At 38.4% G+C, this 27,861-nt stretch overlaps 2 protein-coding genes across 14 annotated transcripts in view; one reads left to right on the forward strand and one right to left on the reverse strand.

The window, feature by feature from the left end:
• DCLRE1C (DNA cross-link repair 1C) overlaps positions 1-3,036 on the forward strand; it is a 67,969-nt gene extending 64,933 nt beyond the window's left edge. For all 8 annotated transcript variants that reach the window (XM_053895893.1, XM_053895895.1, XM_053895897.1 and 5 more), the window contains one exon: positions 1,208-3,036. In XM_053895893.1, coding sequence (XP_053751868.1) covers positions 1,208-2,124 — 917 coding nt within the window. In that variant the 3' untranslated portion in view covers positions 2,125-3,036. The remainder of the gene's footprint in view (positions 1-1,207) is intronic.
• Positions 3,037-4,500: 1,464 nt separating this feature from the next.
• On the reverse strand, positions 4,501-27,861 carry SUV39H2 (SUV39H2 histone lysine methyltransferase). Of its 6 annotated transcripts, none has more exons than XM_019460728.2 (6): positions 27,669-27,858; positions 24,852-24,997; positions 12,511-12,642; positions 9,479-9,625; positions 8,034-8,163; positions 4,501-7,037 (listed from the first exon to the last, which is right to left on the reverse strand). In XM_019460728.2, exons 1-6 carry the CDS (start codon positions 27,697-27,699, stop codon positions 6,931-6,933), a joined length of 693 nt encoding a protein of 230 aa, XP_019316273.1. In that variant the 5' UTR covers positions 27,700-27,858; the 3' UTR covers positions 4,501-6,930. The 6 variants fall into 6 exon arrangements, with proteins under 6 accessions (XP_019316273.1, XP_019316267.1, XP_019316271.1 ...); XM_019460722.2 differs by having other exon boundaries at positions 11,977-12,642; positions 27,669-27,857; XM_019460726.2 differs by lacking the exon at positions 27,669-27,858 and adding an exon at positions 27,270-27,662 and having other exon boundaries at positions 11,977-12,642.

The following is a 27,861-nucleotide window of genomic DNA, read 5'->3' on the forward strand; positions in this document are numbered from 1 at the left end:
TTTGGTGCCTCACTTGATTGGGTATCCGACTCCTGATTTTGGCTCAGGACGTGATCTCACACTTTGTGGGACTGAGCTCCATGTGGGGCTCTGGACTGAGCAGGGAGCCTGATTCTCTTTCTCCCCTTTGGCCCCTCTCCCTCCTTGCTCACTAAAAAATAAAAATAAGTAAAGAAAGTAAGTGAATTGGGCTCATTATATTGCTAATGCAACATGCTTTAAAAAAAAAAAGTACATTTGTTGACTTTGTTCGTGACACTAAATGTGCCTTATTCAAAGTAAACCCCATTTGGCACATTTAGTTGAAGTTGATCTAATCCGCATTCCCCTCAAGTATCTGTCACCCAGCAGTGTGCACTTAGCCGACTCAGGCTGCTATGACAAATACTAGAGGCTGGGTGACTTAGCAAGACATTTCGCACAGTTCTGGAGACTGGGATGTCCAAGGTCAGCGTGCCAGCATATTTGGTTCTTGGAAAGGGCCCACTTCCGGGCTTGCAGACAGTCTCTCCTCCTCAGTACACACTGAGGAGCCTTTCCACAGGCTGTCCATGCATGAAGAAGGAAAGTGAGAAGTTGGTCTTCCTCTTCTTACAAAGATACTAATCCCATTTTATATCCCATCTCCAAATACCATGACATTGGGGCCAGGGCTTCAAATTAGGAACTTTGGAGGACACAGCCCATGACATGTACCAAGTAGGTATCAGTAAAAACTAGAAAATGACTTTTTATTAAATCAGCCAACTCATGATCTACTTTTTGCAGAACATACAGTTTGCAAACCTGGCTGATGAACAGAATCACAGAACTTAAAGTGAAAATTAAATTACTGGGTCCCACCTTTAGGGATTCAGTAGATCTGGAATGGGATAGAAAGCTGTATTTTTTTTTTTTTAAAAAGCTTTCCAGATGATGCTAATGTTCAGCCAAGTTTAAGAACCACTGTTACAGGCATTGTGGCCTTATTTGGGGAACACAGATCAATATTCTCAACCTTAAAGTCCGGCATTAGTGGAAGGGTGGTAAATTGTTCAGATTATGCTAAGAATAAGGGGCCTTTTTCTTAGAAGAGGGACACGTTATTTGCACCTCCACCAATTGAAACTACAGCTACATGCTACAAATTGGATTTTAAATTAAAAGCACAAATTGATTCCCTTTGCATTCTGTGTCTCCCATACATCTGTTGTGTTTCTCCCCACAGAGGAGGAAGATGACCTCTTTGATGATCCTGTGCCGTTACCGCTAAGGCACAAGGTTCCATACCAGCTAACTCTTCACCCTGACGTGTATCTGATGACTGCAGCTTCCCCAAGCCAGCCTGAGCAAGAGAGACAAAGCACAGGGTACAAAGAGAGTATGCATACCTTTCCTTTGGCAAACTTTATAGAATGTGAAGAATCCAACAGCGAAGGTGAAGAAGAATTACAAACCCCAGCTTCATCTCAAGAAGACCTGGGTGCTCTCACACATCACCAGCAAAAGGCTGATGTAGAAGTACCACAGTGGGAAGTGTTCTTTAAAAGAAATGATGAAATCACAGATGACAGTTTGGAAAACCTCCCTTCTTCCACAGAGGCAGGGGGCTCTCAGTCGCCAAAGATTTTTAGTGACTCTGATGGAGAGTCAACTCACATCTCTTCCCAGAATTCTTCTCAGTCAACACACATATCCGAACAAGGGAGTCAAGGCTGGGACAGCCAATCGGACACTGTTTTGTTATCATCCCAAGAGAGAAACAGTGGGGATATTACCTTCTTGAACAAAGGCAGCTATAGACCAAGAATCAAAGAGAATATTCCTGCCTCTCAGATGGAACAAAATGTACTTTGCCCAAAGGATACTTATTCTGACTTGAAAAGCAGAAATCAAGATGCAAATATGGCTCCTAGTGTTGGAGAAATAACCACTCTAAGCAGTGGGAAACACATACCTCAGGAAAAAAGGCTACTAAATTTTAGCACCAATGCAGATTCCCAGAGCTCCTCTGATTTTGAAATTCCCTCCACACCAGAAGCTGAGCTACCTAAAGGAGAGCATTTACAGTATTTATATGAGAAGCTGGCAACAGGGGAGAATATAGTCACTGAAAAAAGAAAAAGCTCATTCTCAGATACTTAAAAATGAAAAACCTTGCATTCTAGAGCAACCAGTAAAAAACCTACACAAAGAGGTAATGGTCAGAATCATAATGGACACGTCAGAATGGAATATTTAAAAATGTTCATGTAACCTAAAACAAGGCAGTAAAGGGGAAAAAGAACAAAAAAGAGGTAAAAAGCAGAAAATAAGGTAGAACTAAATCCAAACATCAATAATTACATTAAGTGAAAGTGGTCAACACACACCAGAAAAAACCCAGGGAAAGAAACAGAACGTTTTTATATGCTGTCTCTAAGAAACTCAATTCAAATGATGCAGGCAGGTTAAAAGTAAAGCCTGGAAAAATATATCTAAATACTTCCACTACTTAAAGCTGGAACAACTATATTACCATCAGACAAATTTCTCACAAAAGGTCCAGTTCACTAAGAAGACACAATCCTACATGAGTATGTTGCTGCAACAGCTTGAAAAGAGAGAAAGCAAAACCAAAGGAGAAACACTAATGCACAGTCGAGCTGGGAACTCTACCTGTTCCTCTATCGGTAATAGAATTAGCACACAGGAAGTGAGCAAGGCTATGGAAGAACTCCATGGCACCATTAACCAACTGCAACTGACACAGAACACTCCACCCAACAGAGAATGTTCTCAAGCGCCATGGCACATTCACCCTGATAGATGGCTGCATCCTGGGTCATAAAAACTCTTAAAAACAATCAGCCCCTTATTTATTTCAAAAGGTCACTTCTGAATGCTGGTTTGAACACAAAGGTAAAATGAAAAGGAGAGAAATTAGGACCCAAAAGAAAAGAATGAAATGGCAAAAATGTGTGTTCTAGTTGTTGGATTTCCTTAAAGTCTGTCAATGGATTATGTTTTTGTACAGCTATATATGTGGTTTAATAAAGTTCTATTAAATACTCTTCAATACTTTGGGTATGCTGACATTTTATAGATTAAGGAAGCAAAGGCACAGATTTCCCTTAAAACAAATTTAAGTTGGCATCTCTAAATCAATTTGCAGGTCAATTAAACCAACAATGATATGCATTATCACCCTGCTGCACTGACCCCTTCTTTCTAACGCCACAGATACTCCCAGTTTTTGATTAAGTACTCTCCAGACTGTGTGTGACTGGGGTAGAAATACAGTTATCCCATTTTACCCATCTCTCCTACGAGTTCTATGGCCTGAAAGCAAAGTGAATATAAAATCACTAAAGAGACCAGTAGAGATTACAGATCACTGAGTTTCCAGTCGTAACTACAACAGGCCTAATACACAAGCCCAGAGACTTCATTTTTAATCTGTAGTTCTAAAAATTAGTTACACTTCATTAATAAGTCATGTAATCAAATATAACTAATTTCACTGACACTAAAGACCTCATCTTAATAGTATAGCTTATAATCCAAGGTGGGGACTCAATACATGCCTGTAAACATTCTTCTGAATATATTAGCACTGTATAATCATATCATCCATTTAATATTACATACTGCCATATTTTGTTTTATGAGAACCTGGCACAATAAATGCCAGGTGAATGAATTTAAGGGCTAAGAGCACTAGAACAGACTTTTGATTAAAAAAAAAAACTTGTAGGGATCACCAAAGACTACAAAAGTACAGGTTTACAGTACAGAATTACAGCAGATACTTACATGTGGTGCTTACTCTGTGATGATAGTTCTTTTACACACTGGATATTAACTCCTTCAATGCTCATCACCACCTTTTGAGGCAGGTTAAGTTTATTCTTCCCACTCAAAAATGAGGCTGAGGCACAGAGAGGTTAGTTCACATAGCTGAGAAGGAGTGAAGTCAGGACTGAAAATACAGGCAATTCAAGCTCGAGAGTCCATGCTCTTAGCCACTATGCAATAATGCCTCTCAAAAAGAGCGCAGGTAGGGGTAGGATTATAGTGGCTACTTGATTTTTACTCTAAGAACTGTAAAGTATAAAGGAAAAAGTGAAAACAAGTTTCAAAATGCCAAGATACATGACAGAAGAAATGCAGTGGCTAGCCACATTTGCCTGAGAGAGGAATCCAAGACTTAGAGTTTGTTTAAACTAGCAGTACGAAATAGAGTCCAGTATAAATAGGTGGTTTACTGCCCCCGAGCCACGTGATCTTGGGTATGTTCATGTTACCTAACCAGTCCTGACCCCTTCCCTTTGCTGTGCTGTAGGGCTGGCAGCACCGGCCTCATGGGTTTATGAGACGCACAGGAACGCAGATAAAGGGCCTGAGACTTGCTCTAAGAATAGGAGCTTGAAGTCTAACATTCCCCTGTGGTTCCAGGCAGTGTTTACCTATTTAGCATAATGTGTGTAAGTAATCTGGTGACTCATAATGCTCAAAATATTTTAGAAGTATCCATCCACATTATGCTATGTAAAATTCTTTAATATTCAAATGGACCAACCATGACAATGATAAACTTTCTTAAAAGGCAAATAACATTTAAAGTGATGGTATAACAACCTTTGGTTAATCTCAAAAGCAAGTAGTCAGGAATACATTGGTTATTTTTTTGCCCCTTTTGTAGCTTACTGGTAAGAAAATAAAATATTCAATAACAGAGCTAAACCACCATAAATAGAAAATCAAATGCCAAACTAAATTTATTTTGCTAAAGAAAACTGAACTGTAAAAAAAAAAAAGTGCAGTCTAGATTTTGCACATATGGGGGAAAAAACCCTGAGATTACAACTGTATCACGATCCTTAAGTAGATCTTGAAAACAATGGTATTAATACAACTTGCAGAGTAGATTAACTTACGGTTTAAACTTCATGTAAACATGGCCGTTGAACATAGGCTTCATATTGAGAGAACAAATTCTGACAGCTTGAGAAACCAAAGAAGCTAAATGTTGACTTAAAATGGTTAAAAGCTCCTAACAGCCTCATGTAGAGAGTTTCTATTTTACTGATTAAGTTCAGCTTTGTAATCAAACAAGGGTAACACAGGTAACTAAAATCTCAAAGACCCATTAAATGTCTATTACTAAGGACAGTACAAAACAAGTTTTGTGAAAATAGCCGTTCTTCCCTTTGCTGTCCTGTTTTACATTTTTTTACCACAAAAAGACAAGATCAAAAAACTGGACAGTAAAACATTAACTTTTTAAGAAGAATATTAGTTACATTTTTTAAACCTGTGAGAATCAGAATTCAAAGTAAGCTTGGCCACTGGGAGCACCTGTAAATCTGTGATGCTTTCTCACCACTGACACCATGTGACTATTTCCTCATAAAGAAAACATAAGAAACGGCACTAAGAAATGTATTTTTCCGTGACACCTTCTGCAGATTTTGGTTAATACGCTGTGAGACTCCAAACATGTAAAGAATTTATCCCATATTATGAAAGAGCAAATCACGTGGTAGCGATATAATGCATAATAAAGTGTAGCTTCTCCCAAAAAAGAGGTTAAGGATTAAGAAGGTATTTGAAGTGCTGGATTCTTGCCATCAGTGCAATTTTACTCAAACTTATTTTAGGTCAGTAAAGCAATGGGGCAATGAACTTAGGTAAAATTTAATTAGGAATACTGAAAGCTAGATTTACTTGCTGCATTTACCTTCATGTTGGACTCCATGATTACAAATCCCAAAATCACAGAGATGAAAACATAGTTGTTCCCAACTGAGGTTTTACTATGCAGAAAAACAGAAACAAAAACCAAACAACTGTATTCCATTTCAGTGTTCATGGTTCAAGTAAAAATGTTCTCATAATTCAGATACACACTTTGGCCAAGCCAAGTTTAGCTTTATCACGTTTAAAAAATTCATGTATAAAAAATAAGTATCAGTTCAAAATATAGATTATTTCAAGAAGAGCTTGCGGGGAATATAAAAATAATTAAATTTGGTGGAAATGTTAAAACCGCCTGAAATTCAGAAGATGTAATATTCGTGTATTGTATGAAACACTGTTAGGTGCAGATGCACTCAGGAGTATCTTGTTTTGCTGTTTCTGTTTAGACCAGGTATGCAACATGGATCTCTTAATTTGTGTTATTAAGAGGGGCCCTGAAAGTGCTCCATTTCTCCACTTCCAAGAAACCCTCCCGGTCCCAGTGCCCCACCCTTTCAAAGCAGCATAATGGCCATCCGTTCCAGAATTTTAGAGCTTTTTGGAAATTATTCTTTTACAAGGTTAAAAATCTTTTAAGAATTACTGATTCAGACATACATGCCTCATAGCAGTCTGGATTGCTTCAAAATATGAAATCAAGCTGTAATTAAACCTGTTTACATTGAATTTTAGACCTTAAATTTCTGTATCATTAAGATCCCAGTATTTTAATGAAAGTAGAAAATAGAGTATAATTCCGTATCACCTATTTTTCTTAAATACAAGTACAGTGAGTAATTAACGGGCATGACAACATAACAAAAATAGCACTTGTATGTATTTGCCCAAATTAACTCTTTCTCTAAATTCAAGGTGTATGGCAGGTTGAATATTTGATCTTAGTGATGGTTACGTTATCAGTTTAACGCTTAAACACTGAAGGAGGCATTTCTCTATTCACACAGACTTCTTATGTATGTATATGCTGATCTGTCAGTTTTCCTTTCATGTTTGGTGTCTAATCACTAGATACATGTATTTTAAATTAGTCTCTGTGACCCTGTGTTCTCTTCAGAAGCATCAGTAATGCATTTGGCCAATAGTTTGAAACATGAATTGTAAATTAACATAGTATATAATCCTGATAATATGAAAAGAGTCCCAAATACTTTTTTTAAAGGTTAACATTAGAAAAAAACAAACTACAATCATCAGCTGTTTCCTGAAAATTCAGTTGAGGTAACCTCTGCAAGTCACAGCTCCACACTTGCACACAGTTCTGACCCTCTTTTTGGCTGGGCTGTGGTCAACGGAATCTGAAGATACATCTCCAGAACCTGAGTACACAGAAAAAGAAATACACAAGAAAAAGTTAAGACCATTCAGAATGAAGTTCAAATCTCTTATTCGTTTTAAATCAATGTGAACGTCCAGAGACAAATTATGAATTATCTTGAAAGGATGGTGTGGAGCTAGTAAGAGATAAAAGCATACGCTATTAGCCATACTTCCAAGAACAGCTTTGCGAAATGATGAAACTTAGTGGGAAAATCAGATACACATTCAATTTCATACATTATTTAAGGGCCATAAAGTCAGGCCAAATAGTAACAAACTATAATTAACACTTAGAAAAACAAAGGAAAGAAAAAAACATATGGTCCCAACAAAGCAAATAAAATTGATGTGTTTTTTTAAAAAAACCAAATCCAAGTAGGAATGGAATAATAAGTTCAGATGTGATTTAAATATTTTCAATCCTCTGAATATACATCTCTTTAAATTTTTAAATGTTTATTTATTTTTTAGAGAGAGACAGAGTGTGAGCGGGGGAAGGGCAGAGAGAGAGGAAGACACAGAATCTGAAGCAGGCTCCAGGCTCTGAGCAGTCAGCACAGAGCCCGAAGTGGGGCTTGAACCCACAAACCGTGAGATCATGACCTAAGCAAGTTGGACACTTAAATGAGCCACCCAGGCGCCCTGAATATACATCTCTTGGTAAATTTTCAGGAATGTATGCCTTACAATTTTAAAATACAAGTAGTATTGAGAAAAGATGTAGAACAAACTTTGATAATGGAAATTATGAAAAAAAGCAGGTGACAGCGTGATGCTGAGAAAAGAGCATTACTCAGCTCAAGGTCAGGCAGATTTTAGTTTTACCTCTGGCAGAGTAGCTTTGTGACCTTGAGTAAAAAGACCAACTCTTATAGCCTCATTTTTTTCTTCTTTAATATTGTTTGGTTCAGATGATCTAAGGTCTTTTCCTACTCTGATTACAGTCTTCATATGCAAATAACTGAAATCAATCAAACCTTACTTGAAAACCGTACCTTTCATTTGATAATCAAAAGTGAGCTCTTCTCCAGCATTTATGGTTCTTGTGGAAAACAATGCTATTCGGGGAAGACGGGTGTCGAGATTATCAATGAAAACATTAAACACCTGAAGATTTGGGTCACACTAAAAAGGAACATTAGAACCCATTTAAGTAAAAATGTAATGGACAGGCTCTTCTACATGCCATATGAAATATTTAATTCCCCAAACTATTATTTTTTAAGTTTCATTGGAAATTAAGTTGTTTACTGTTTAGAGGTCTCTGAGGCATTCAAATTTAAAAATACTATTTTCATTTACAGAAAATCTCAGACATACATTAACACTAGAAAAAATAATAAATCCACATACATTTACCCTGCAGTTCAACAATTAACATTTTCACCAATCCCGTTTCATCTATCTCAACTTTTTAATTTTTCTGGAGAATTATAATGCAAGTTTTATATACCATTATCATTTCACCTGTACATAGTTCAGTAAGGCATAAAGAAAGAGAAAAACTGTATTTAAAAAATCAAATTAGCATTATACAACTCAAATTTCATACAGCATGGAGGTTTCATTGCTGTAACTTCTGATTGGGTTTAGTATTTTGAGATTTCTACATTAAGTTCTGGACTATGCAAGAAGAAAGAGCTAAGAAACCAAAATCATTGTTTTAAGTGCCCTTGAAAAGAATACATCTATTTTGAGAGTATTTCAAATTTATCACTAAGAAAAAAATTAAAGTAAAAGTTTAAGTAAATCAGAAAACTAACAAGGAGTCAGAAGGTCTCTGACATTTCACTACTCAACATAAACTAGTTTCTTGGAATAAAACCCATCAAAAGCTTAGCATAGTCTACACTTCCTTATATGGTCAGGTATATAATACTCTCTGGAGACACATTTTCCTTGTAATCTATAAAATGGAGGAAACATCAATCTCACAAGCCTACTACTATTGTATTGTATTTAGAGTACAATTTAGAATTGTATTTTAGAATTTTAATTTACAATTGTAATTTAGGAAAATGGCCCTCAATACTTCAATACTCTATGAATTCTTAAATTCTGTAAATATGTTAACATATTTACATTTTAAGAAAATATAGCTATGTTTAGCTACATATCCTAAAATTCAGCTGTTAACTTCTGTAAGAAACCTCTACAGTTGTATGTAATTCTTAACCTTGCTACCTCTTAATTCCTCTTCTACAAGAAGATGATACTTAAGGAGTTCTGGAAAGATTAAATGAACGTATGTAAAAACTCTTGCAAAATGCATGGTATTTGGTAGGCACTTCAATGGATTTTCCATATGGTAATAATACAATAATCTAACCAAAGAGGTCTCTGTATTACAATACTTGGGAAATATTAAAAGGCTAAGTCATTTAAAGATAATTATTCCTCAACTATGGAAAATCATTAAAAACAGTGTAATCACACTTACACTGTGATTCACAAAATGAGAGACATTTCCATATCGGGCTGCATCCACTGTGAATTCATCAGATTCATAATCCAGATCAAAGAGATATGTGATTCCTTTGTTGTCATATAACTGCCCCCGTCTTTCAGCTTCTTCACTGGTGATTACCTAAAAAGAAAAAACTATAGTATATTATATAGCTATTGTTGAACTAAAGAAACACTCATCCATAAAACTATTATTATTGTTTTAGTGCCTCCAGAGGTTTAAAAAGTAACAAGTCAATGTGTCATCAAAACATTCACACAAACTACTCTACACACAGAAGGAAAGACATGGGAAGCTAAGGGGAGATACGAGCGCAGGACAATCATGGCTGCTTAGGAATCAGGACAGCCCACAATCAACAAGGGGAGACAGTACTACGTTTACTCTCATTTATTCACGTGTTCAAAAAGCTACCCAAATATAGCTTTCTGTAGGACCTACCTGGAATGTAAAGGAAGAAATTTACAGTAAAAATGCTCTAAAAACTTATTTTTCCTGTAACTCATCTATGCAGTTAGTTACAAGGTGGAAATTTGTTACAAATACAGGAAAGAAGGTACGTTAAATTTGCAGTCAATTGTATGCAAAGTTTAGTTTTGCAGACCAGGTTGTTTTCATGAAATTCTGTGGATCAAAACCATCCTCTGCAGTTCTAAGAACACAGCTTTACCAGATAGACGCTCAGCTTAAGAAACCAAAAATGTCTAAAGCAATTCATGGTGTCAACCAGATATAAATAACTACTGCATTCAGTAAGTCAAAACAGAGAAGAGTTTGATCATACAAGATCGAGTATCCCGAACAGTGATTTATAATAATCTGCTATTGTCTAAAAATTTAAGGATCAAAACAGGGCTCCAATTTAATCTCAGAATTCTAGATGAATACAGATAATTATATGTGGCCTAATTCCATATAACTTTTGCATTTTTCAAAATGTTTATTCATTTTTTTAGAGAGAGAGCACAAGCAGGGGAAAGGGAGAGACAGAGAGAGGGAGACAAAGAATCTGAAGCAGGATCCAGGCTATCAGCACAGAGCCCAACAAGGGGCTTGAACCCATGAACCGCGAGATTACGACCTGAGCCCAAGTGAGATAGATGCTTAACCGACTGAGCCACCCAGGCACCCCTCCACATAACTTCTAAAATGTTAGATTTGACAGCCCAAGATATGCGGTCACACTTGTATTTTTCTAGTCACAGATTAATATACCACTCAGTTTGAGGAAGTGTAGTACAGCAGCAAAGTGCACTCATTTTGGAGCCTTGGTTTTGAATCCTGGCTCCTCTTCACTACAATGGGACCTTGCTGAATTTTTCTGTGCCTGTTTCCTCAATGATAAAGAATGGACCTAACACTGCTACCTCAGAGTTACTCAAGGATTAATGAGTTAGCACATAAGGTGCTTAGAATAGTATGTGGTACATGGTAAATACTATTTTTTGTATATATACGTTATATGTATAAAAATAAATTTGCTCGGGGGCGAATGGGTCGCTCATTCAGTTGAGCATTCTGAGTTCAGCTCGGGTCATGATCTCAGGGTTGTGGAATCGAGCCCCGCGTCGGACTCTTGCTCTGAGCGTGGAGCCTGTTTGGTTTCTCTCTCTCTCTCCCTCGCTTGCACTCTCTAAAAAATAAAAGTTAAAAAATAAATACATAAATTTGCACAGTCAATGGTAATTTAGAGACAGTCTCTAGCTGAAGTACAAAGAATTTGGATTTTTTCATGGATGCAAAATATGGTTTTATGTATTGTATTTTCTAACACTTGCTCAGAAAGCATGTCTACTCTATAGTACTTCTCATGTTGATACAGTAATTGAGTTCTGCCAACTACAGTTAACCATATTTAATCAAATGGATGAATCACAATCTAAAGGTTCCAAAGTCAGCATGGGTTTAGATCTGATTTTCTTCTTAGAACTTTTATGTCATTCTTCACTCACATGAGGAAGGGAAGCAAAAATAATATACAAACAGGGCAGGGGACAAAAACATGAGACTCTTAAATATGGAGAACAAACAGAGGGTTACTGGAGGGGTGTCGAGAGGGTGGATAGACTAAAGGGGTAAGGGGCATTAAGGAATCTACTCCTGAAATCACTGTTGCACTATATGCTAACTAACCTGAATGTAAGGTAAAAAAACACATTAAATAAAAATTAACAAAAAAGAACGTTTATGTCATAATAGCTGCCATATTTTACAAATGCCAGTTTCAATGACTATAAATGGGTGTTTGTTGAAACAGGACTATTTCATTTATAATTATATGTATTTTTTTGTTCATATACAAGTTTATATTTCTAACTATGCCCGTGAAAACTTTTTCCCAAGCCAGAAATTTCTACATACTTACAAACGATAATATAAATATGTACCAATATCTGTTACTGCTGTACAATGTTAACTTTCCAAAAAGCATAAACCTCCCACACACATTATTTGTTATATGTTGAACATACCTCCCCAACATATTCCATGACAAAACTCATTCTTTTAATCTTCACAAGGGTTTTTACACCCCAGCCACAGCCATTGCTAGTTCGAAAGATGCAAAGTGAATACTGGGTGCCTTTTTGTACAATCCTATTGGGACAATCGGGTCCACACTGACACCTCGAGTTGCACTCATAAATGGGGGTACCAGGTGGGATTTTAATTTGTTGGTTTTTATTATAAGCCAAAAGAACTCCAGCTTCAGCAGGACAACATTTCTCAAAGAAGCAATCTGTACACGAACAACCAAAGGTAGCTTCATTGACTAAGCTGATTCCAGGAGCTGGTTTGTATTCATTAATGTAGTAGAAGTCTGAAGGTGGGCCCTCTAAGTCAACAGTATTTTCAACAAATATCATTCCTTTATGATTCTTTCTTCTGTTGAGTTCGTCTTGCCATCTCTGCAGAGCTAGCCTCTGTTTAGCCTTCTTTACAATGTACTCGGCAATGGCAGGTTTCAAAGCTTTGTTATTGTCTTTTATTGCTTTGCCTTTCTTTACCTGAGATAAATAATTATGCTTGTCATTAGAAAACTGCTGGAGGAGTAATGGGCACTTGAGATTTTGCAAAGGTTCCCAAGTATTTGTAGAATCTGGCCATCCTTTCCATTTTACAAGATAATATTCCATATCCTTAAAATATAAAAGAAAATTGAAATTAGATGACAGTCCCCATTAAAATAATTTACTATCTTAAAGAGTTAAGGCAGCTGTTATCATTCTTAATAAAGTTCAGAATATATTAAGAGCCAGAGGTTTCTAGATGAACTACAAAACATAAAAAATATAAAACCATTTTTTCTTTGCATTACATAAAATATATACAGAATTTAGTTGTAGCACAGTATGTTTGAGCATAGGTAAAAGAATTGCACCTGAAGACAAAAGTACTGAAACTCATGATATTTTACCAAACAGTGATTGTTAAACAAAAAAAAAGTACTTTATCTTAATCATAGAAACAGGGAGTGTTCAAACTAACAATTTATGACCTAGGTTAGCGCTTTACTTGGCCAGCACTGATGTAAGCATCCCCTGAGGTAGGTAATTTTAGTATTTTACACTGACAGAAGGCAAAGAAGGCAAACACTATTTCTCAGTATCATGGGCACACATCCCTTCGATGTTCTAGGGACATAATGTCCAATATAGTTATTCCTAGCTGCATGTAGCTATCGAGCACCTGAAATGTGGTGGGCCCAAATTGAGATGTGCTTTAAGTGTGTAGTACATACTGAGTTACAAATATCAAACACATACACAAAAAAGGAAAATATTTCTTCACATGTGACACATATTGATTACATATTGAAATATTTTGGTTTTACTAAATATATTATTTTTTAAAGATTTATTTATTTGCTCATTTATTTATACTAATCTATGCCCAATGTGGGGCTCAAACTCACAATCTTGATATCCAGAGTCCCGTGCTCTACTGCCTGAGCCAGCCAGGTGTGCAATCTCACTTGTTTCATTTTACTTGTTTAATATGGTTATGAAAAAATTTAAAATGACATATATGTAGCTTACATTGTTTTTATTAGACATCACGATTCCAGAGAATTCTCACCTTATTTAGACTCACCCATGAGTGGATTAGGAAGCAGGCACTGAAGCCACCAAAGATCAAATATTTTGATTTATCCCTGACTGCTGTTGTGGCCACCATGGTACCTAGAATTTTGCCTTCTTACCCCAGTGACTTGACTGTTTTCTTTCCTTAAAATTGGGGAATGGCATGTTAAGTTTCTCTTAAAAAAGGTAGTCAAGTGTGCATAATAAAAAAAACTTCGAGGGGCACCTGGGTGTCTCAGTGGGTTAAACATCCGATTCTTGATTTCGGCTCAGGTCACGATCCCAGGGTTGTGAGACTGAGCCCCGCGTCTGGCTACAAGCTGAAAGCAGAGCCTGCTGAAGATTCTCTCTCCCTCTGCCCTTCCTCCACCTGTGCTCTCTCACACTCTCTCTCAAAAATAAAACAAAAAATAAAGACAAAAAATTCTAAAGTCCTTCAATTTTTTCTTTGTCCTCTGGAATATGTCCACACTCTAAAATATGAAAGTGATTAAATTGTATTCTCCAGTTTTTAGTTATTTTAAATCATCGATATAGATTAAATTTGCTTTTCCTTGAAATTTTTAACAAAGTTTTTACTATAAAAGGGTGTATATGACACTTGTTTTACTATCCATAATTTATTAATGCCAAATAACCTGGATGGCCTAGGAAATGTTGCAGAGGCACAAACTGGGGTGAGGACCACTGAGGCAGCTTTGCAGAAGCAAGTCGCTTAGCCAATGAGTAAGCAAATTTTCTCCCCATTGAGTCGTTTCAATGTTTTATTACATTCTACTCGGTAAGCAATACTGCTGGTGAATTAAAAGAACTTTCCTTCTTATGAAAATGGTCAAAATATGCTTTACCTGTTTAAAAAATGTGGTTAAAGTGTGAGGATATGCACAAAAACTGTACTTTCATGGAAATACATATTGTGATTTCAGGGAAAAAAGAAAAGCTTAGACATATATTTAAGTGTTAGTCGAAATGGTGAAGTGTAACACAGATTTCTCCCTCCTGCCAGGTAACTTTTACAATTTAGGATTTATGTTGGCAGATATCCGCTCGACAATGATGGGATCCACGTGGCAGTAGCTAACGTGTATCTATTTTCCTTATTAATTAGGAAAGCTTTTAATTTTTCTGACTCCAGAATAAAGCAATGCAACTCTGGTCCTCTTTTTTTTCTACTACACTTTTTCCTATAATAACCCTGGAAGTTGTCAGCAAATGATGAAAGACACTGGCTTCAAATCAGATGATTAAGCTCAATTATCATTCAGCAAAACTAGTAACACCATGCCACTGAAGTGGGCTCCAAATTAACATATTGTATTGTTTAATAATGAGCCAGATGTATTGTTAGTGATTAAGTTTTGCATGTTAATCACATTGATACTTAATTTATAGATGGTAAAGATGTTTATAAAACAAAAGTGCCTTTGGCAAAATAGTAGAGAAATATTAGTGATATTTTATTTCTACTTCATACTTATTTAGTAAGTATATTTTACTTTGCAATCCAAAAAAGATATTTGTTTTGAAGAACTGATAAATTTTACACAGAAAAATTAGTATGTATGGCTTAACAAATTTAATTCAATATGCTAAAGTTCCAAATAAAAGCCCAAAAGTTCATTAAGCCTCATAGATTATATCAGTATCTTATTCTGACACGCAATCAACTCTTGATTACCCATAGAAATGGAGTACAGTTGTAACAATGATACATAAATCACTCCTGTATAATTTAGAATGCATCATATGAATTTTTTCTTAAAGACATTTTCCCCCACTATGTTTGGCTTAGGTTAAATTCATTCAAGTATTTTAGTATTTAAAATAAGTATGTGCAAGTTCAGCCACCAGGGGGTATGATGAGACGTAAGGTAGTGCTAGCCTTTAGGAGTAAAAGCTCACTGGGAAAAGAAGGCAGTAATATGTCAAGTAAGTAGCAATGCAAGGCAGTACAATTTTAAATGCCAAAACAAGACAGTAATTACCACTAGAATATAGAGAGGGAAATCAATAGAGTCAGAAAAGAGCACAGAGCAAACAGAACTAAACTGTGAAAGACTGATAGGATTTGTTGGGTAGGGAACAGGGCAGGCAGGATGAAAACCACCAGCAAAAACTAGGAGCTAAGATCTGTATGAAGTGTTCAGAAAGCAGTGAAGAGATGGATTTGGCTAGCTTTAAAGTTCGGAATATTGAAGTGAGAGATTAAACTGTAATGGCAAGGCGAGAACAAATCTTAGCCTTGAATATTTGATGGAGGCATTTGAACTTTTTTTGTAGGCCAATAGTTTTTACAATTCTTAGAAAACATGGTGTTTCTGTGGGGAGTTTCATTACATACAAATACATTTGGTTTCCATCGAGTTTATTAGGAACAATTTATCAGTCTTCTCATTGCCAAGCCCAAGACTCTACAAGCCCTCATGTTACTTGACTTAGGCTTTGATACCACATTTCTCTCTTCACTATTGTTCCTTTTCTGCCTTCTCTGCTGAGACTATTGTCCCTGCCCATCACTTAGTGCAGATACTTGAGAGGCTCTGTCCTTGGCCCCTTTTCACACCAAGTAAGCGTTTGTCCCTTTTGAAAATCTGAAGAAAGCGATGGACCTTCCCCTAACAAAGTCACATATGCGATATTTTGGATAATTGAGGATATGTGGATTCCAGATTTAAGGTTAAGAATCCTTGCTCTAAATGCTCTCTGGGCAACCTCATCACTCCAACAGTTTTAATTACATGCTACTAACTCCCAAAATTTTTCCTGCACCTCCATATATCCAATAGCCTACTGGATGCCCAACAGCTTCTTAAATCCATCTATTTCCATGGAACTCACCACTGTCCTTTCAAAATGGATTTTTTTCTTTTCCTCATCAAGGGTAATCTTATCATCTACCCAGTCACATGAGTTGCAAACTAGGAGCTCAATCTAGATTGTTCTCAATCCATCATCAAGTTTCTTCAGATACTTGTTCCTGTCCATCTCTTTACCATAGCTCTAGTTACTTAAGGTCTTCAATTCTTGCTGGGATTATTACATTAATCTCCTAACTGGTTTCTCTGCCTCCAGACTGACAACATCCCAATTTATCATTACTGAAGTGAAGTTTTCTTACAAAAATAAGAAATCCACAGTACCAGTCATTCTGTTACTTTCTTCCTTAAAAATTTTAATTGCTCCTCCACTGCCTAAAGAATGAAGTTCACACTTCCTATTATAGCAAAGAAGATCATTCTTGACTGAGTCCCTGATATCTCTCTGACAGTCTTCCATTGTAACCCCATTTACATACCACCCTCTAGCCATACTAACTGCAGCTAGTACTTGAACATGCCAGTCCTCTTCACCCCTTTCTGCTTTGTTCACAAAGTTCTGATTACAATGACCTCTTCCATTTCCATAATGAGCGTATTTTGGTCTCATTTTTTATGTGTAGAAAAATCTACTCATCTTTAGAAGTCAGCTCAAATGTCCCCCTGTCCCTGCCCATGAAGTCTTTCCTTCCTCTCTTGCCCAAGGAGAACCGATCACTGCCAATCTCCTTGTGTTTCCATTTCTAATCTTAACCAGAAACCATGAGGGATGAAATCTTCTTCGTAGCCACAGAACCAAGCACAATTGCTTGCTGTATCTTAAGCTCTTATTAAATGTTTCTGAATGCATAACAAAAAGTAGGACTATCAACATGTATGCAATTAAAAAAAATCACAACAGTAACTATATATGAATCTTTAAAAGAAATAAAAGCTGCTAAATTTAATCTGGGTTGTTTTTCAAATGTATATATTGGAGAACAAAAAACAAAAGCTATCCTCCCATTAGCTACTTTCTTCTGCAAGTTTTGAAATCATCATATTCAATGTTAGTGGTAGAATAGCCTGAGTCTAATTATGAAAACACTAGTGTTCCATGGAAACTCAGTGGCTTTTCATGCCAGTAACTGACCAAGTAGCAATTCTCAGACCTGGGTTAGTGGTCGAAGACGGACACAACTGAGCAACACAACCCTGGAAAAGTCCTTTCTTGGAGCTTTGTTTTCCTGATCTCCAAAATATGGGTTTTAGTCAAATGATTTCTATGTTATTCCCGCTCTTAACACACCACTCTAAGTGAATCAGTCCTTTAGGAATATTAATTTAATGCTCAATGTGGAAAATTCTGTCAGTATGTGCCATGCAGTGTAGTGATGGTTCGTTAGACACAGAACTACCTGGATACTTTATGAAGTCAAAGCTTTGGTAATATTTCCTTCTTAATCTATGCTTGCTGAGAGAGAAGTCTTACCAATGTGCATGGGGGTGGTGAATTCTTCACTGATGAGCTAAGGATGTTAACAAAGAGTATTCAGTTTTGTCATAATTTTTTCTGTATGAAAGGATAATGTGGCAAGAACATGGGGCAGCAAATGGCACTATTACTATTTGCTGAATTGGACCCTGACATGAACTCGTAACAGTAACAGATCCGTTGTGTTGTTCCTCCAGTGAGCATTCATTCCGTTTCCCCAAACTGCCTACTTCGGAACTCCTCCACCTTGTTCAAGGTCACTATCCCACTACCTCCCCCATTATTTTCAGTAGCAACACACCTCCCTGTTCCTAATGCAGAGAGAAAACAGAAACTCTCTCATTTGCACCCTCCCCTGCACACATCATTAGAGAAAAGGCGGATGCAGATACGAGGAGATGCACTTCCTCCATCAGTTACCCTACCTCTCGCCTCTCCAGTCTCTCCCTCTCTACTTGTTCTCACCAGCATTTGAACCTCCTGCAGTTTTTATTTTTTTAAACTTCCCTTTGCATTTGAAAAAGCAAAATGAAACCAAACCTCCTTTGAGATACAAATGCTAGAATATGTAAGGAATCTCAAAAAAGACGTGATAAATTACTAGTTGAGGGACGGGAGACTAAGGTGACAAGAGTGGAAGATTTCTTTTCAGTATAAGAACATCCAACTTTTATAACATCCAGTTTTGAAAATCACATGCATATATTACCTATTGAGATTTAATAAAAAACAAAATTATAAACACCCTTAAAACCTATATAGCACTTTATCCCTTTCTTCAAAGCTAGAATTCTTTAAAGAGTTGTCCATACTGCTTGACTCTACTTTCTCATCTCCAATTTATTCTTTAATTCATTCTATTTAGGCTTCTATCCACGCGCAGACACTGCTCTGAAGGCATCAATGACCCTTCCATTGCTCGGTCCAGTGGGTACTTCTCGGTTCTTCTTTGACCCACTGGCCTCTTCTCTATTTTGCTGACATTATCTCTCCCTTAGGCTTCAAGATTCATTCTTCCGGTTTTCCTCCTACCTTTCTTGCCAGTTTGTATCAGTTTCTTTGATAGCTCTTCCCATGAGACCCTCCCCCCACCCCCAACTACTCCTCCATCCTTGTTCTCTTCACACATTTTCTTTGTGTGAATTACTGTAATACCCTCAAACCACTTTCAAACCATTCATGGCACAACAGCCGGAATGCTATCTTCAACACACCCACTGCATCAAGTCACTCCCCTGCTCAAAACTACTCAATGTTTCCCTAAGGCCCTAGAGTCCAAATTCTTTTCTTGGGCTGCAGGGATCTGTGCTTTCTGGGTCCTATCCATCCTTCTAGCCTTCTTTTGATCTCTCTTGCTGACTACATTCCATTCACACTTTCTGTTCCTTAAAGAAGTCAGGCTCTCTTCTCCTTCAAGACTCTCCTATTTATCTTTTAATCGTTTAGCACTGAGTTTAAACACCATTCCTCAGGGACAGCTGCCTAGTTTGTCTATAAGTTAGACCCTTCCGTTACATTAGGACTCACCTCAACTATAAGCATGCTGTACAATTTTATTTAAGGGTTTTCTACCCTCACCAAAAGATAAACTCCATGTGCCAGGGATCATACCTCTGTGTCACTCATTGCTGAGATCCCTAGTGTCAAGCATACAACATGAGAGATGGCAAGAAATATCTGTTAATTAGTGGGTAACCATACCCATTCCCGGAGCCTCAAATGCCATCTTTTTGCCAATTACTTCAAGATCTATGTTTCCAGTTCTCACTCCTGACTTGGGGCCACATTTCCAACTATCTATTGATCATCTTACACTTGAATGTTCTCAACCTAATCTAGTCTTCCTATCCTAATCCTCCTATATTCCTGGGTCTTGGTGAGGAGTATTATCTACACCAGCGCAAGTCAGAAACCCATGTTTTCATATATGTGAAATATGTGTGATCCCACACTGCTGGATCCCTACCCAATCCTCTGACCGCTCAACCACACTTGTACATTTTGTAACCATGATAATAAAAAAAATTACTTATTTCTCTTCATCTCCATTATTACTACTTTAAGCACCACTGTTTCTTGCCTAGACTACTGTAACAGCTTTTCAGAATGTTTAAGTGTGTGTGTCATTCCCCTCCTACATTCCTCACTGCAGAAAGTTCTCTGAATTACGTATCTGATTGTATCCCTCTTTTTAAAACCTTTCATATGACTCCCCATTGCTGTAGAATGCTGAAAGTTCTTCACTCATCTCATTCTTTCCCAATCCCACATTCTAGCACTCTGTTCTCTGTACGAAAACCGTGAGTGAACGTACCTGTCTTTTCAGGCCTCAGTGGGATATCCCTTCTGGGAAGCCGTCTGTGGCCTAGCCCAGGTGCACCTCCCCCTGCACTTATTATGCTATATTGCCATGGTTTACTTGTCAATCTTTCCAGTAGGCTGTGAGTTCAAGATGAGAGACAGTTTCTGATTAATCTTTTATTTTTCCCAGTGCCTAATATAGTATCCACACACAGAAGAAACTCAAATATTTACTGAGACTACAGAAAGATGATATAGGAGCTATTAATCAACAGACTGCTGCTATAATCTGAGCATGAAGCTAAAAGGGTCTAGTCTATTGGTGACTGTGAAGAGTGGAGAAATCACTAATGCAGAAGCCAGTTAAATTCATTAGCCACTAACTTAATACCCACTTTGTACTAGAGACTACAGTAAGACATAGTCCTGGCCCTAAATAGTTGACAATTTAGCACAGAAGGTATGAAACCAAGCTATAAAATATGTCAAGTTCTAGACTAATAAGAACAGTGCTTTCTAAGTCCTGAATATAAAGCAATTAATTTTAGGGATATGGGGGAAGGCTCAGTAATAGGTGGTAGCCTTTCAGCTGAACCTTGTAGGCCAAAGAGAATTTTGTCAAGGAGGGAAACAATAGTATTCTAAAGAGGGAACAAGACAAGAACAGCAAAAGGGCACAAGGGTACATAATGTGTTCAACAAATTGGAATATAAGCTATGTTCCCAATGCTTAGAAGAGTGCCCAGCTCATAGTAGGTGCTCAGTAAACCTTAGCTAAATCAAAGAGCTTAGGAGTATTGCAGTGTGGATAGAAAGCATGATATGTGACAAGCGATGAGGCTGGAAAGGTAGTTGGTGGCCAGATAATAAAGGACCTTAGTTCAAAGGGTCTCGTCTTAGATTGGTAGACAAGTCATTAAAAGGTCTAAAGCAAGGCCCTACCTAAAGCAACCAGAACTGTGTTTTAGAAAAACTGTTAATGGCTTTGAGGAATATGGCAGTGAAATAGTGTCTCTGATGAGCGAAATGGAGGGGTACACACAATAAAAGGACAGTGTCATAAGATCTTTCACTCACCCTGAACAGGAGTGGGGAGACAGAGAAAAAAAAGGTAGAGGTATGATGAAATAATACTGTCCTATAGATTAAACAATTTGTGCTGGAAAAGAGAAGAAATGAGGGATGTAAGTGGCATAGTGAGGACCTAAGTGTGCAAGTAAGGTTGCTTATTCCTAAACAAAAAACCAAAAGGATTGATGAGAAGGACAAAGGAGAAACCAAAGTGCAAAAACTATCCAAAATCTAACCACAACACTCAGAATCCTGTATAAGAATAATGGTAGTTCCTTCAATCTCAGTACAGACCCCTAGGAAACCAGCTTTGTGAAAGTACAGTTGAACAGGCAAAGAATGAACAAGAAAAGATAAATAGAGACAATATAACCTGATGACCTACGAGCGGGTAGGGAGGAGGGAGGAATTAAAAATGTATAAAATTACAAGGTTAGGTAACTGGAAGTATTCTGGTTTTGTTAATCTAGATAGGGAATCCTAGCTCAGGGTACAGATTTGAGGGAGGAAAATAGGTACAGTTTAAATATGCTGAATTTGGGTACCTGTATAGTGTCTACTTTGAAATGAAGTCCATAAAGAGGTCAATGCCTCACAAAGATTTGGGAGTCATGAATCAAACAGATAGAAGTAGAAAGCACTGGGAAAGAGGGCATCTACAGAGCCACTTCAAGGTGAGCCACTTCAAGGTGAGAAGAGGGCCAATGACACAGCTATGGAGATTATCTACATTTCCGAGAAAGGACAGACAAGAGACAACAAGGAGATTCCGGAAGAGTAGTAAGAAAAATAGGTGGAGACAGAGGTGAACAACAATGACAGAAAACATTTCTTCAATATGAACATCATAGGTCAGTCTCTGTTGTAAGGATATACTTACATCCACTCATTTAACCCTATGGCGGTCCCCGCCAGTATGAGTTGGGTACCATAACTATCCTCATTTTACAGGTGAAGAAATGGAAAGACAGGGAGGCTAAGTAATTTGCTAAAAGTCACTCAACTAATAAATGGTACAGCCAGAGTGTGAACCTAGGCAGTCTCTCCATGGACAAGAAAATTTCAAAGAAGGAAAGGAAGGTCAACAGTGTTAAGATGTTGCTATGAAGGAGAGTAAGATTTGAGGTGCTCATATTGGCAATTAGTTAATGAGAAGTGAAGAGACAAGTCCCAGGAGAAAATATTTACAAACTGTGTATCTCGTGAGGGACTATCTAGCATATATAAAGAACTATTACGACTCAATAATAAAAAAAAAAAAGCCAACCCAATTTTTAAAAATGGGCAAAGGCTCTGAATAGACAGTTATCCAAAGATATACAAATGACTAAAAAGCAGATGAAAAGATGTTCAGCATCATTAGCCATCAGAGAAATGCAAATCAAAATCATAACGAGGTACTACTCCATTCCCACTAGGATAGCAATAATCAAAAGTGTCAGATAATAAAACGTGCAGGTGAGGGGTAGAGAAATTCAAATACTTGTAACACTGCTAGTTCGATGTAAAATGGTGCTGTCCCTCTGGAAAAGGTTGGCAGTTCCTCAAATGGTTAATCACAGAGAAACTATATGACTCAACAATTCAGCTCCTAGGTATGTATCAAGAGAAGTGAAAACACATCCATGCAAAAACCTGTACATGCATGTTCATAATAGCATTATTTATAATAACCCCCAAACAAAAACAACCAAAAGGTCTAAGTGATCAATAGGTAAATTAAAAGTGATAGTCCTATAGTGGAATATTTGGCAATAAAAAGGAATGATGTATTGATACATACTACAACATAGACGAACCTTGAAAACACCACGCTAAGTTAAAGAAACCAATTACAAAGAAACACATACAGATTGTAATGTTCTATTTACATGAATTGCCCAAACAGGGAATCTATAAGAGACAGAAAGTAGATGAGTGGTTGCCTAGGGCTAGGGCTAGTGGGGTAAGGAGACTGGGAAGGATTAGGGCGTGATGAGTGAGCAGAGCGGAGTTCCTTTTCAGGGTAATGAGAATGTGTAACCATCACCACAGTCAACTTCAGAAGAACTCTGAGAGCGTGCTAAAAGCTACGAATGTATACTTCAAATTAATGAATTGTATGCTTTGTGAATTACATCTCAACAAAGCTGTTTTTAAAAGTTAATGGAAAATGAGGTAGAAGCAAAGACAGGAAATGCGTGAGTAGGGACACGAGGTCAAAGAGAGGTTGGGGAAGACCTGAATAGGTTTTACTGATTGAGAGAGGTCAGTGGAAAAAGAGCTTAATAAGGAGGAAGGGGGGCAGAAAAACACACACACACACACACACACAAACAAAAACATCACAGATTAAGCAAAGTCCTTTAAAGGGGATGGAAAGGACTAAAAAAGGAAAAACAGTAACAGCAAAGTTACAGAGAACTTGTGTGAAGCTAAGTTGAGAATTCATACTTGCAGGAGGATCCTATTTTTCACTGGAGTGAAAGATTAACTGAGGCAGAAGAGGTCTGTGGCTGAATATGAAGGTGAAGGATAGAGTAAGAAGTCCAGAAAAGTAATAAAAGTCGGAAAAACTGCTGACAAGAAAAGGAAAAGAAAGCAACAGACAAAAGGCTTTAGTAGAACAGAGCGGAGTGAGACTAGAAACAGACATTACTGGCACCAGTATGTGTGACTATAGGATACTCTTGGGTAGACTGGTCAGACCACCATTTAAACACTGAGATGGAAGATGACTGGGCTGTTTTTGGGTTGAAGGTTGCCAAGAGTAGAGGTGAAATGCTTGATCATAAAATCCCACTGAGCGGGAAAGGCAGTTACATGAAAAGATGGCGGATGTCGCAAAGGAAGAACTAGATTTAATGACTGAATCGGTATGGAAGATGGAGGAGGAGGAGTCCTAATTCATTTGTCTGGAAGAACTGACAAACGACCAAAAAAGAGTTCCACACAGGGAGCAGGCTACTCTGGAGAAAAATGAATTACTCAAAAATAGACTGTAAGGTTTAGATTGAAGAAGGTTCTTAAGAAAACAACCCTGTCATTTGAGAGAAACAGGAATCAAGGGAGGCCCAGAGAAGCGAAATGACTTTGATGAAGCCACAAGGTACCAATCCAAGACTAGAAATGACTTTGAACTCCAGGCCATTCTATTAGACCACAGAGCCTCACTAATACCTGGAGTTTGACACAATACAGGACATACACGATGGTGATGCTTCATGAGGAGACTCAACAGCACGAAAATTGGGTTTGAATTTCTCTGTTTATTTCAGGTGATAGTGGGGAAATATGATTCAGGAACAAAATGAATGACAGGAAAAGCCAATATGAGATAAAACATTTGCTCTGGTAATCCACACGGAGATAATCAAGAGTTGGATGTAGAATGATATAAGCACCTTAAAATATTCTAATGCAAGAACATTTAATGCTTCAAAATCCTCTCAATGTTATTTGGCAATATAGATGATAGGACATATAAATTTATTATGGCTTAGAATTTTTAACATTAAGAAGAGCTTTTGCTTACTTTTAAGGTCTTTTTATGTTACAGAAATATGAAATACTGAATTGAAGTCTGATTAGGTCTCTTTTAAGGGGCTAGATATTTGCCTTACCTTTACTACCTTGTAGTCACACAAGTATTCCACCTCATAATTGTTTAGATTCCTTTTGGTGATTCCAATCGATTTACATGTGAGTTTTTCTTTTCTACATAATTCCTGAAGAGTATCAAGTGAAACTAGGCAAGGCACACACCAAGCTACAATAAGAAAATAGAATTCTTTACTAATGAAATAGCTACTCAATTAAAACCAAAAAAAAAAAAGGAAAAACTTAAGACCTCCATATCCCCACCCTTCAACTGGCAATTTTACAGGACTGAAAATTCATATGACAAGAAACCATTTATGTGTCTTCCAGAAAAGTTAAGCATTAAAGAACTGTTTTTGATAAATTGGTCTTCTTGGATTTTCTCATGGATCTCTACTCTACTATGCTTAACTAATGTCAATTCATTTCCACTAAGCCACCTGAACGAACAGTTTCAAGTCTGTAAGCTTTCCTAAAATTACATATAGATACAAAGGACAACAGAGATAATGTTTTTGACTTTTCCATTATATTCCACATAGAATTGCTGGTTTAACAAAATGTAGATCCCTAAGACAAACTTATTGTTAGTAAAAATATCTTAAATAGATTTTAAAGCAGCCTTATAAGTTGTTAAAAAGAACTAGTCCCCTTTACCTTAGCTGGACAATAAGAACTGAAATCTAATTGAAATATAGTTCCATAGTCACATACTCATACATCACATGTCCTACTTTCCCCATTCTGGAAAGCTGCATGAAATTTTAACTCCATTTATTACTTTGCCTCTGCTGTAATGTATTATTATCAAGGTAAATAAGCCCTAGAGTTATAATAAATAATGGGGAATATATTTTCATAATACTCATTTCCTGTGTTGTTTTTAAAGCCAAGGTTTACAAAACAGTGTATTCAATTTACATAATCCATATACCAAGCTTAAAGAAAATCAGACACACTCATAATTAACCTTACAGAAGCCAGTAACTAAATGTGCTGCAGAAGATTTTACTCCGAAATTTCTGTAAACAGTGTGCTACCATACGGCACGTAAAATACGTTAACACAAGTGGATGTTTAGAAATATATAATAAACTTGGTTTTACGACTAGTGTTACGGTAAGCACTAGAAACAATCAAGGGTGCTCTGCCCCTGCCACACGAGAGTCCCATCTTTCTGGATTTCAGACTCACTGGAAAAATGTGAGGGTTGGAGTAAATCGGAATTAACCAAACAAAATCTATCAATAAACTCCAGCTTTCTTTGGTAGCTCTCCAAGGTAGTTGTGATAACCTTTTGTTTTGAGGTAATTTCCAAGGAAGAGAGAACACAGCTGCTCTCACCGCAGCCTTCCCTCACCCTCCCCAACTCGCACAGGGGCTTCATTGTCAGAAAGCTTGAAGCAGGATTTCCACCACCCCGCTTCCTACAAAAGGTTCGTAATTCGAGACCGAGAAAATGAAAGGTATTTCTCCCCCCCACCCCAAGATTGGCGGAGAGACTGCTTGCTGCGGAGTGGCGGTTTGAGGGTACAGGAGTGGTTGAACACAAATGACCACTTACAAGTCTTCCATTTAAAAAACTTCGGGGTGTTTTGTGTAAAGTTAACCTCACTATGCCGATCACGTGCAAAGGAGGTTCCTGTTGGATATCGACCCAAGGTGTGTATGTCTGTTGTTCCTACCATTTTTATCTAGTTTAAGTAACTCGAGGATTCAAGACAACTCTCGACGGAAATGCTATTTTTGAGAAACAAACACACACACACCCTGGACCATAAAAAACCGCAAATCCCTGGTAACCATTCTATTATCTACAATAATGTAGAAAATAATTCATTTGCAAGATTTAACATTTCATTACCACTACAAAAACCTCACGCTAGGTTCACACTAATCCCTAGTGGAAGAAAAGTTGGGGGATAAAGACATGATAATCTAGGTGGAGAGGAGTGCTGGAAAACACCTCTACATTCTAGAATGTCTTGAAAATTCCCGTCTTTCAGACACGCGCGCGCGCACACTCACCCGCACACACAGACACACACACAGACACACGCGCGCGCGCGCGGCTCAGCACCTAGTTCTCTGGCGTCCACGTAAATAACACGCAAGTTCCCGGTGGGTAAAACAATCACCGTAAGCCAGAGGCTACGTCTTCAAATACCCACTTACTGGGATATTATTCTCCGACAGGAAATTTCCCCTACCAGTGCGTCCAAACTGGGGTGCACGCTCCCTCATTTCCTTCGCGTTTATACTCCAGCCCCAATTTCTTTCTTTCCTCCGCTATCGAGGTCACGTTTACACCACCGGGTACTTCCCGCTTCCCAGTTAAAAGGCCAGCCGGAACACACAACGTCCCGCCCAAACCACCACAAAGGAGTAAACCACACGCGTGCCCACAGGCCCTCGAGCCCCCCTCCTCCCCCAGGGATTACCAGGAGCCGCGGCGGCCGCCCGAATACCTCCACACGGCGACCAGGCGGGGAGGGGCCTCGGGCCCAACGGGCAGCGGGGGTCGGGCCACGGAGTCCGCGGGACGTCCGCGGAGCGAGAGACAGCCGACCTCGGAGCAGGGCGTGCGGGCTGGGCCCCGCGGAAGCGGGGCGCAGAAGACTGCGGGGAGCGAGCGGGCCGTGCCGCGAGAAGGGTCAGGGGCCGGGGGATAGGTGAAGCCCGCGGCGCGCCTTTGGGGGCCAAGGTGTCAGCAGGGCGGGAGGCGGCGTCTCGCCGCGTCGCGCTCTGGCGGGTCCGCGGGTCCCGGCCCCGCTTCCCGGGCCTCGGGAGTTTGCCTGGAGAACGGGGGACAGTGAGGGACGCCGCTCTCCAGCCCTCACCTCCTCGCGCCTCGGCCCCGGCCGCCGCCATCTTAGGGAGCTTTCATTCAAACTGGCGCGGTCTGACGGGATAGCTCAGCTGGCCCGACGCCCCGCCCCCGCCCGGCCGGCGCGGGAGTCGGGGGCCCGGGCTGGGGGCTGGTGCCCGCGAGGCGTCCTGACGTCACCGAAGATCGACCCCGGCCACGGCGAG

Source organism: Panthera pardus, unplaced genomic scaffold (genome assembly GCF_024362965.1).
Source record: "Panthera pardus isolate Hobbes unplaced genomic scaffold, ASM2436296v1 HiC_scaffold_6, whole genome shotgun sequence".
Taxonomy (NCBI): domain Eukaryota; kingdom Metazoa; phylum Chordata; class Mammalia; order Carnivora; family Felidae; genus Panthera; species Panthera pardus.

Coding starts and splice junctions, on each gene's coding strand:
- SUV39H2 (XM_019460722.2), bottom strand. CDS start 27,699: ATGGCGGCGGCCGGGGCCGAGGCGCGAGGAG. Junction 24,998..27,668: donor CGGGGCCGAGGCGCGAGGAG/GTGAGGGCTGGA, acceptor TTCTTATTGTAG/CTTGGTGTGTGCCTTGCCTA. Junction 8,164..9,478: donor CTCATTTTGTGAATCACAGT/GTAAGTGTGATT, acceptor GTTCCTTTTTAG/TGTGACCCAAATCTTCAGGT.